Below are 11,456 nucleotides of genomic sequence, written 5' to 3' on the forward strand. Positions count from 1 at the left end.
CCTCTTCTCTTTCCTCCCACCCCTCCCTTTTCTCCCCTCCTCCCCACACAGGGAAGCTTGAGAGTCACCATCACCAGGGTGCCAAGAAGGGGCTGGTCCCGTCAGCTGCAGACTGACACCGGAGGAAAAAGCTCTGAAGAATCTGTCTCAATCTGGATGGACGTACATTACCAATCTTTGGTTTTATTCTCTAACTTTTGTTTCCAAAATTAAAATTGATTAAATATGATCTGATGCAGACATTCACATTATAATTTTAAAATATTTCTGCTCTATTTTTTGATTCCGTCAACAAATATGTCATAAATAAAGAAGACATTAAGCTGCTTTGCATGATGTGCTTGGTTAGAATAAAAAACAACTTGAATGGATGATGACTGTTTTCTTTTTTTAAAATATCTCATTAGTTATAGTAACACATTGAAAGTGAATTCATTTTCTGTATTTTCGATTTGGAGCTCAACATCTAGGAGAGAACAGCTTTTCAACTCTCTTCTCCAGCAGCAGGCCTGTCATTATCCTGCTCACGCTTAAAGCTACAGTTACGCAAACAATGGCACTTTGTTTTTAAAAATCACAGCCTTGTCATTAGTTACTATGAGACCATTTTATTACAGCAGCAGGGGGAAATGATACTGAGGGCGACGACCAACAACAACAAAAAGACTAGGAACAGTTGACCCTAATTCAATGCTGCGATCCAACAGCACCAAGCAACACACTCCTCACTCTAATCTGTTTATTGAGTCATGTTGATTTTATTTGCACTGTGTTATTTCTTAACAGTCTGAGAAATAATATTGCTGCTGTAATCTTCCTTTAAATCTGAACCGTTGTGTGTTCAGGCTTACAAATGGAATTTCATCTTCTCACTCAGTACGTGTAGCAGTAAGCCAACATGGAGGATAAGGCTTGGACACGGGGATGTTTTCAGTCTAAACAGCATGCGTTATCTGTCCTGGGTGTGTCCTTCCTGCTCAAAACCACAACACTTCAAACCTGTTACCAACACTGAGCCGATTTCAAGTGCATGTTGGTTTCATTCACTGCTGATGATTCACTTAATATTTTTCTCAAACCAATGTCCAGCAGTCTCCTGTGTAGCTCTGGTGGCTCATATATCAAAGTTAAGTTGACTCGTCTGGAGAACAACTGTGGGTTTAGTCGAAAATAGGCAGGGAGGAAGAGATAAGATCGCAGTTGTGATACAGGAGGCTGAACTATGTAGCAGTGTTTTTCTGTAAAGCTAATAGTTTGGCAAACACTCCTAAAAGCTTCACTTTAGCACAAAGGGAGGCAGCTGATAATCAAGAATGCAATACCTACCTAGGGGAAAGGTGATTTTGTGTTGAGCTGTCTTCAAGGGAATCTTAAATGGGGAGTCCCACAGGGGTCGATTAAAGGACCTCCCTTTTTCCCATTTATTTCCTCATGGACAGATCGTTCAGAAGCATGTGATTAATTTTCACCTCTATGCAGATGATTGCCAGGTGTATGTTCCTTTACATAGAGGCTGATTCTGCTGCTGAAGGAGTGCCTGATGGAATTTACTCCACCTTAACGATTAAAAGAACAGATTGTTATTGGTATGACAGGACATGGTGTTGATCTTGGTTCCTTGTGAGAGGTTTTTTTTTACTAACTTATCATGGTTTATCTTGATACTGTTTTTATCTATGATAGTACTGTGCCTATGTTTTTATTTCTGTGGTTGTACCATACTGCTGTACATACAAACAGCTCTTTGAGGAAAAAAATGCTATATAAATAAAATTAATGACATAGATTAAATTAACCTTGAACTTGATAATTAAATTAAAAAGCTAATAGCTGTAAACCCTTATGTTTTACAATAATTCTTAGCATTTATTTAGTCATTTCTGTCATTTTTACCTGTGAACCAAAGGTCAACACATCTTTGAATGCATATACATTCCAAACAAGCTGACAGATGACTTTTATCAGGTTTAGACATTTCATTTAGATAAGATCATGTTCACATAAAAAAACGTTTGTATTAACACCAGCTCTGAATTCTGTTTCCCTGTTGTAGTCAAAGGAAAATAACAAAGTCAGTTTGTGTTACCTGGGTACTTGGGTTTCAGAAACCTGGATCTTGTTCAACCCTCCCGCATTGTTAATGGGGTCAGATGGGCCCCAGGTGCCTTTTTATTTATTATATTCTTATTTTCTTTTAGGAGTGCACCCCTTTACGCTTGCCAAGGGAGAAACTATCAACCATGTTTAACCTCCCCCTGTCCTGGAGGAGTCTCCTGATAGGACAATGGAAGGGTTAAATAGTGCAGAAATTGTCCAATAGATGCACATTTAATGGAAACTGAGGAGAAAATAATGCTAGCTGTAAGCAAATATGTCAGTAGCAATGCTAATCTAAAAATTTATAATGTTTCATTTTTCAAAGATTTTAGTCACAATTTAAAAGGGGCATATACAAAACTCCCTTTTTGCATCTTTTTGTGCTGCCTTTTGGGTTTTCTACTGCCTCTGTAAACACTCCTAATATGAATAAAAATGTATGTTCAGTCGTTGTTTGGTTAAAGGGAATCATATTTAATATATTGTATAGACCATGGACCTGTTATAATTTCTAAAAATATTAAAATATGTCCGCAAAGTACTCTAAATTTTACTTTTTAAAATAACCGTGGTAGTAAATGGGGACTAGAAATTTTCTCTTCACGCTAAAGTGGTACTTCACTGAGAAACCATTATTTACTTATTTCCTGGTTATAATCAGTCTGCATTTTTTATGCCGGCCGAACCTGAAAATAGTCTCCTACACCTATCTCCTGCATTAGCTTCTGATAGAAAATAGACGATAAAAATCTAGGATTAGAAAAACCTGACAGATCTACGCAGGGGTGGACTGACTCTCTAGAGCAGCGGGAGCCGTCCCGGTGGGCCGACAATGTCAATAGTCATCTCCTTCATTCTGGTTCTAAATTTGGTTTTTTTAAATACTTCAATTCCTTTTAAGAAATAATTACTGACTCTTTTTTCAAACATTTTCTGAATGTTGGTGGGCAACGTATTGGTTTTAGCTTCATACATTGTTGAAATTGAAATTGTTTCCAATATTTTCATATTCACTAGATCATAAAATTTCAGTAGTTTATATTTGATGAATAACTGATTGGATGGATCTCTATAGTGATTGTTATTAATGATTCTCAATGCTCTTTTCTGTAGAATAAACAGTGGTTGTGTATGAGTTTTACATGTGAATCCCCATATTTCTACACAGTAAGTCAAGTATGGAACAATTAGTGAGTTATACAATGTCAGCAACCCAGAACTATTCAGTAAAAACCTAACTTTATGAAGTACTGCAATGGCTTTGGCAATTTTACCTCGGATATAACCTATGTGAGATTTCCAGGTGATAGCTTCATCAAACATGACTCCTAAAAATTCTGTTTCTTTCACCCTTCGAATGTCCATTCCATTTATTTTTATTGTTACATCTTTGTTGTCTCTGTCATTAAACAACATAAAATTTGTTTTATTAAGATTCAGTGAAAGTCTGTTTATGTCAAACCAGTTGTTAACTTTTATCAGTTCATCATTTATCACTCTAGTTACTTCATTAATATCTGACCCTGAATAGAACAATGTTGTGTCATCAGCAAATAAAACAGTACAGAGTAGCTTAGTTACACTTACAAGATCATTAATAAATAGTATGAACAGTTTAGGTCCAAAAACCGACCCTTGTGGCACACCGTAATTAATCTCCAGCAGTTCTGATATAGTATTGTTTAGTTGGACGAATTGTTTTCTATTCTTTATATAACTTCTAACCCATCGGTGTGCTCTTATGCCATACTGATGTAATTTCTGAAGTAACCTCAAGTGATCGATAACATTAAAAGCTTTCTTCAAGTCAACAGTTTTTATTGTCCGGGTCTGTTTTTAACAATCACTGGGTGTACACTACAAGATTTTTACAATCACAGACTAAAAACTTGAAAGGTAGCACCAGGGCTCTTCCCATTAGTCTTGCTGCCCCACCCTTAGTCATCACACAGCCTCTGTTGTTATTTGACAATATAATGAATACAAACTGATTGCTTGATTGATTGATATAGCTGTCAGTTTTAGTCCTTGAGTTAATTTACATTCTTTATTTGTTAACTATCGCACAATATGACTATCCTTTGTAGTATACAGAGAGGAGGCGCTGGAAATTTTGCCGACTTCTACGAAGTGTCCGTGGCTAATGTAGTGGGCTGGTCTGAAGGGAGTCACTGGAGGGGGCATTCTCCAGCACCCCATCCAAGGTCTCCAAAAAGGGTGGGTAGTCTGAACTGTAATTTGGTGCATAAGCACAGACCACAGTCAGAACCCGGAGGGAGACTACCCTCTCATTCACTGGGGTAAACCCCAACATACAGGCACCAAGATGGGGGGCAACTAGTATGCCCACCCCTGCTCTGCACCTCTCAGTGGGAGCAACTCCAGAGTGGTAGAAAGTCCAACCCCTCTCAAGGAAACTGGTTCCAGAGCCAGAGCCATGTGTTGAGGTGAGTCCAACTATATCTAGTCAGAACCTCTCAACCTCACACACCAACTCAGGCTCCTTCCCCACCAGAGAGGTGACATTCCATGTACCAAGAACCAGCTTCTGTAACCAAGGATCAGACCGCCAAGGTCCCCTCCCTCAACTACCACCCGTCACACACTGCACCTGACCCCTTTGGCCCCTCCCACAAGTGGAGAGCCCATGAGAAGGCATGTGAAATTAACCCATGAAACCAGGGAATGAGTTTGAATAATGTGTGAATTGTTTTAGGCAGCAGTTATAATGTTATTTTTATTATTAGTTACTAAACTCAGCACAGCACAGGAGCTTATTTAAAAAAAGGCCATTTTGAACTAAACAAAATAACACTCATGATTTATTTTTTACGGTTTGTTAAAACTTAGAGCTTGTAGCCAAAACTTCAGCTTTTCTGTGTTAGCTGAAGGATTTCCAGAACTAAGTTCAAAGAAGTGGCACAAAACTTTCACAGGGTCAGATCACAATGTTCAAAACACTTAAAATGTATTCTTCTCTCCTTTCCCTTCCTGCATTTTTAACAGAACACATTGTGCTGCTCATGGCTAGCATTTAAAAAACCACATTTGAACTATTTCTTAGGAGATTCTGACTGACAACAGCTTCACACAATAAAGGACACTTCCATGAAGCACAGAAACAGTTTGAAACTTTAGCCGAGTGGAAGGAACCTTTACTTAAACAGTATGCTGTTGCAGTTTCCATGCGTGATGTTTATTTATTTATTTGTTTTTATGATTGGATGCTCCAGTATTGGGACAGATTATGCAAGCAGCTGAGCACTTGGATCATTTTCACTATAGGCTCATTTGTGTTGAGTAAGGTCGGATTTTAAAATTCATGCTGTGGTGCAAACACGGGTAAATGGAGGTTTCTTTCTGGTGTGTAAGCACCTTATGAAGGCTCCCGAGGACCCTTTTTGGGCTTTAAAGCACAAAACGCTGGACAACAAAAAGGTGTTTGTTATACGAGTTTTAGAGTAAAGCCCTGAAAATCTCATTCCTGGCACATCAAAACAAGGAGCTGTGAGTGACACCCAGAAATTAAATGGTGATATAAGCTACTACATGTTTAAATGAAATTAATAAAATCTACCATCCTCTATCATTGTTGAAATAATTTAATTAGATATCAGCATTTCTATTTAAGTACACACTAGTACTTTGACATATTTATTAAAAAGGGCTGCTGTGACCGGCTCTTCCTCATACGTTTCCTGCACAATGTTATTTTCTGTTTTTCCTTCAGCGCTGTGTGTTGATTGGCTCTTTGACAAAGCTGTTTCAAGCCTGAGGGTGTGTTTCGTCGTGGTTTGAAAAGCATAGCGTGAATCACCAGCACACACACGCACACACACATTGTGGGCTGTTATGTTTTTAACCTGTGCCTAGCATTGTAATTCACTGTTGATTAGCTTAGATTTACTCTTGTTTGAGTCGCAGATTAGACACAACTCTCTGCTCCGCTTCATTCAGGATGAGGACACATAATTGCACCAACCCTCCCAGTAATCTCCCAGCCGGAGAATGGAAGAGGTCTCTTTTGTAAAGATCTTCTATAGAAGGTGTTTTTTTCTGTCAGGGAGGTTGCCTAAGAATTGACTGAACTGAGCCCCCAGAGAATTAGCGATGACAGCTACTTGCCCTGTGGGTGGCCCTTTTTTTCTCCTCTTTCCAGATCTCTGGATGAAAACAGACATCCAAGTTCACATAAACAAGGTCTGTTTGCTGTTACGCTCAACAATTAGGCGCATGCAGTTTTCTGCTGAGCCTCTTTAGACAAACACCGTGAGATCATGTGCTGTTGGTTTTTCATGCACAAAAGATGATGTGAAAGAAAGGCTCAGTGTGTTCCACTTAGATCATAAAACAGTGTGATGGATGAAAACGATGAGCAGGAAGAAATCCTCTTCAAAAGTTCTCATTCACTTTCCCGAAGGAAGCCAAATTTCCTAAAATGTGACAAAAAGAGTAAATGTAGTTATTAGCTGTTATAGGGTTGCCAGACAGTTTCTTGGAGCTTTAACTTGCTGGAGTTTCAGCTGGATGCCTGACATGTTCTCAGAACCAAGAATCCAGTCATGGATCATACATTTATTTCATCTGTTAAAATCACCAGGGTAACTTATTCATCATGTTTCCAGTTCTCATTCTCCTCAGGCTTCAGACTGAGGGGAATTGATCTTGTTATCAAAGATGAAAGTAATGGGATGCTTCTTTATAGCTTGTTAGTGCCTCGCACAAGTGGTGCCAGGAGTACCTATGAATATGGTTTCATTATTTTCTAAGAAAAAACTATAATACCAAAAGGGAAAATGCTAGAATGCCTTCTCCAGGTCACGGATGAGGTAGTTTCTCAAGGTCTTGTTAACAAATGAGGGAAAGATGGAGCTGAAGATCGGCAGGTGGATTGGTGCTGTGTCTGCCGTGATGCGGGTGTCATGGTGAAGAGAGAGTTAGATCTGGTTCCTACCCTTACCTATGGTCACGAGTTTTGGGTAGTGATAGAACGAGATCGCAGATACAAGTGGCCGACATGAGTTTTCTCCGCAGGGTGGATCAGAGTAGACCCGCTGCTCCTCCACAGAGAGAGGAGCCAGTTGAGGTGGCTCGGGCACCTAGGTTGATGCCTCCTGGACACCTCACTGGTGAGGGTTTCCAGGCACGTCCAACCGGGAGGAGACTTAAAGGAAGACCCAGGACACGCTGGAGGGCCAGGGAACACCTTAGGATTCCCCCAAAGGAACTGGCCTCAGCAGTTGGGAGAGGGAAGTCTGGGCCTCTCTGTTTAGGCTGCTGCCCCGAGACCAGACTCCGGATAAGCGGAGGAAAACTGTTGGATGGATGAAAAAACTATAATACAGGGATGGTTTTACTGTATTTGTGAATTTGTCAAAGGTTTTTATTAGAGCCACTACCATAACAGCTGATACTGAGCACAGGCTACAGTTTGATCCACTTGTCAGATTAAACTTCATTCTTATTCTGAAAAAGTTTTACAGAAAGGAAACTAAATTAAGCTTTTTTTGTGATCAATTGTGCTTTTCTCAGCCGCATCCCCACCTTTCAGTGCCTCACGTGTGTTTCAACATTTTCAAGTCTTTTTTATGATGATTCATAATTTTATATCTGGAGTCAGATTTGCAGACACAAAGATGAACAAAAGGTAAAAGAAGAAACTCAAGTATAGAGAAATAATTGCGGCGGGGTTGATGACCTGAGAGTTGTGAGTGAGAGGAAAGGTGGGTAGTCCCCAGTTTTGGGTAAGTAGCAATTGACTGAAATTTATTTCCAAATTTAAGGGAAGGATGCAAATGTCCCAGGAGGAGAGGCAGAGCGGCGGTGGAGAGTGGGCAGGTAGGTGAACGTCTGGATAAGTGTTTGTTCGATGTGGAGCTGATCTTCAGAACAAGTTATAGTGAATCCAAGAGTTTGTTCATGGAAAAGGTTAGGCTAGCCTTACAGGTGATGCAAGGACAAGTATTCAACAATATTACCCAAGGGAAATTATATATTAACACTAGTATTCACAAGAAAATGGTCGAATTTTACCGTAGGCAACTTAACGATCTGCTATCAGAGCATGGCTGCAGCCCGGCTTAAGTGGGAGTTGAGAGATGAGTGCTGATGGGTGTTGATAAGCTGCAGGTGGATCTGGCAGAGACCCAGAAGACAGGAACACTGTCAACACCAAAAATGGGGATGAAAATTTCCATAAATAATTTAGCCCTTTACCAAGATACTATCATGCAACAACAGAGCATCTTTGGTCAGACCTGCTGGAGTACAAACCGCTACAGGAGATCCTTCCTGCCCACAGCCGTCAGCATATTGCTGAAGATAATGAACTAATATGAGCTCATTGTTATCATTTTATAGTTTTTAGTATTCTTTTGAAGAACGAGTTAAAATGCTTAATTTCCCTTTGGGGGTTCCATCCATCCATTTTCAACTGCTTATCCAGAGTCGGGTCACGGGGGCAGTAGCTTAAGCTGAGACGCCCAGCCTCCCCTCTCCTCAGCTACTTGAGCCAGCTCTTCTGGGGAATGCTAAGGTGTTCCCTGGCCAGCCGAGAGACATAGTCCCTCCAGGGTGTCCTGGGTCTTCCCTTGAGTCTCCTCCCAGTTTGACGTGCCCAGAAAACCTCACCAGGCAGGCATCCAGGAGGCATCCTGACCAGATGCCTGAGCCACCTCAACTGGCTTCTGTCGATGTGGAGGAGAAGCGGGTCTACTCCAAGCCCCTCCCAGATGACTGAGCTTCTCACCCTATCTCTAAGGGAGAGCCCAGCCACCCTGCAGAGAAGACTCGTTTCGGACGTTTGTACCTGTGATCCCATTCTTTCAGTCACTACCCAAAGCTCATGACCATAGGTGAGAGTAGGAACGTAGATCGACCGGTAAATCGAGAGCTTTGCCTATTGGCTCAGCTCTCTCTTCACCATGACAGACCGGTACAACACCCCCATCACTGCAGATGCAGCACCGATCCGCCTGTCGATCTTGCACTCCAGCTTTCCCTCACTTGTTAACAAGACCCCGAGATACTTGCACTTCTCCACTTGGGGCAGGACCTCTTGCCTGACTTGGAGAAGGCATTCTACCCTTTTCCGAACTTCAGTTTGATTGTGTTTTAAATATCTGCTCCTAAACATGAGCGTACGTGTGGTAGTCCCTGTGCAATGCGTTTCCAAACATTGGTAAGCATGTCAGAAGTTGTGTGTTCTTCGGTAAAGATCCTTAAGGTAAAACAAAATTTGTCGATTTAGATTTCACATGAATTATTCTTTCACAAAGGCGGTGTGGTTTCTCCACGTTTTGGTTTTACGTTTCATCCTCTCATCAGTGTGTCCGAGGCTCTTTGTGCTGCAGCGCACAGCCTCCACCCTGCTGCTGGTGAGCACAGGGGAGAAACTAATCAGAGTAGATGAAGCAATAAAACAAGCACACCCTCGTCCAACTCTGAGCACCACCTGCTTCTGAAGTAGCGCCTGCTGAAACTCGTGTCACCTTCCAATGTTCATCCACTCAGCTAAGGTTTTAAATTCAATCAGACGTTAAAAAATGGCCTAATGTGGTTATTTATCGTTTGGGCTGAACAAGATGCCCAGATGAATTTCCTGATTGAAATGAAATGCAACTGACTCCCATCCAACAAAATGCCCTCATCCCCACCCAGCCAAGTTTCCAGTTGTAGAAGCAGCGGGACCTTTGTGTGCTTGCTGAGAGACTGATTGGTCTGAGGGCACCGGGTCCCATCCCCCCACCACCCCCCGTCCTCACAGGCCTGGAAGAAGAATTAGGCTTGTGAGCACTTAGAAGAGGTGGTGGCAGGCTGGGGAACAATACAACCTTGGAGCAGCTTATGGCTCATCCATCTCATAATCCGTCACAGAGGGCTGCCTGTCAAGTCGGCGTGGCCACACAAAGGAAATTTTTTGGAAAGGATATTGTCAATATTTGCTCATCGAGGACAATTTGACAACAGAATTCATTGGAACCCCTGCAAAAGTGAACAACATCTGAGGACTTAACCCACACAATGCCACTTTGAGGCACTAATCTCAAAGCTTAAACTGCAGATTAATTAAAGGGATAGTTTTAGAGCATTGTGTTCAGCCCGAGGCAGCAGGAAGTTGGCTGACTTCAGCAAAAAACACAAATAGAGCGGCCAGTTTTACACAAACACACAGAAACACATTAATTAGAGTTGATTTCTTTGGTGGTAGCCATGAGGTTAGTTTGAGCTAGCTGTTTCCAGCTATTACCCCGCCTGATCGCTCTCATTTCACAAAGATCCATGAACTGTTTGCCCTTGAGGAACTGTTAATTTCAGATCTTTAAAATCTACAAATAACTGTGATTAGAGGAAATCTGTGCAAAGAAAAGATCAAACACACGTTACACAAACAAACTGCTGACTTGCAAGCGTCCTCAAAAGGAGAGCAGATGCATAAATTCAATAAAAATTGGATTTTCCATCGCAAACAGCTTTCATTTGCTGCCATTTTTCAAGATCCACTGATAAGTGATCAATTCAACCTGTGACCTTTTGACTTGGAGACTAAACTGGGTTTGTAGCAACACAAATGCATTGTGGGGACGTTAGAAATTATGACCGCATCAATTCCTCAACAGAATAACAGAAACACACTCAAACTAAAGAGACTCTGGGGTCTTCACAGATAAATTACATTTCTACAAAGATCCCCCACCCCCACCCCACCCCTCACCCACACACACACACACACACACACACACACACACACAAATCTCCCCAGCCTCTCACGTGAATCCACTTCCACTGAGAGTCTGTCTTCAAGGTCTCTTCTGTCAGGAGATGTAAATATCAGAATATAGTGTTTTGTCAGGCTTTGAATATGTAAAACAGTCCCTTCCAGGCTTGGGTTTTCTCCGGAGCAGGCTCTGTAGCAGCGACATAACATGATTACCCAGGATTAACTTTTTACTTGTTGTTATGTGATAGACTTAAAATGCAGACACGATTTCGCCACAGGCCCTCAACTCCTCAACTAAAATCTGTTACAATTCACTGAAGAGAAAATGCACACACTTGGAGATACAACATAATAATATCTTTTAGAGAAATGTATAGCAGTTATCAGCATGATGAAAAAGATTTAGTTCCAGTTGCTTAATGTGGAAAATAATTTCTTGTTTGGAAATACCCCATGACTGTAGTAGGATTGATGTTTGACTAATTGGGTCAAAATTAAAGTTTGTCCCAAATAGGATGTTTTAGACCAATTTAGAACACTCAGTTAAAGATGTCACCGCTTTCATGCTTGATCTAATTTTCCTGAGAGGAGGGGGGTTTATATAGATCATGTGTTGAAGACAAATTCATCCCAGTTTTAG

The 11,456-nt window shown here is 41.2% G+C and overlaps 1 protein-coding gene across 2 annotated transcripts in view; it reads left to right on the top strand.

Moving 5' to 3' along the window:
• Positions 1-371, top strand: part of trip4 (thyroid hormone receptor interactor 4) — a 141,929-nt gene extending 141,558 nt beyond the window's left edge. The window contains exon 14 of one of the 2 annotated variants that reach the window (XM_015953614.3): positions 52-177. Coding sequence is in view for 1 of the 2 variants with exons in the window: in XM_015953615.3 (XP_015809101.3) it covers positions 52-116 (65 nt within the window). In the remaining variant the exon portion in view is untranslated. Of the gene's footprint in view, positions 1-51 lie in introns of both variants that reach the window. The other variant, XM_015953615.3, reaches the window with a different exon arrangement.
• Positions 372-11,456: the final 11,085 nt, after the last annotated feature.

The sequence above is a fragment of the Nothobranchius furzeri genome, chromosome 9 (genome assembly GCF_043380555.1).
Source record: "Nothobranchius furzeri strain GRZ-AD chromosome 9, NfurGRZ-RIMD1, whole genome shotgun sequence".
NCBI lineage: Eukaryota > Metazoa > Chordata > Actinopteri > Cyprinodontiformes > Nothobranchiidae > Nothobranchius > Nothobranchius furzeri.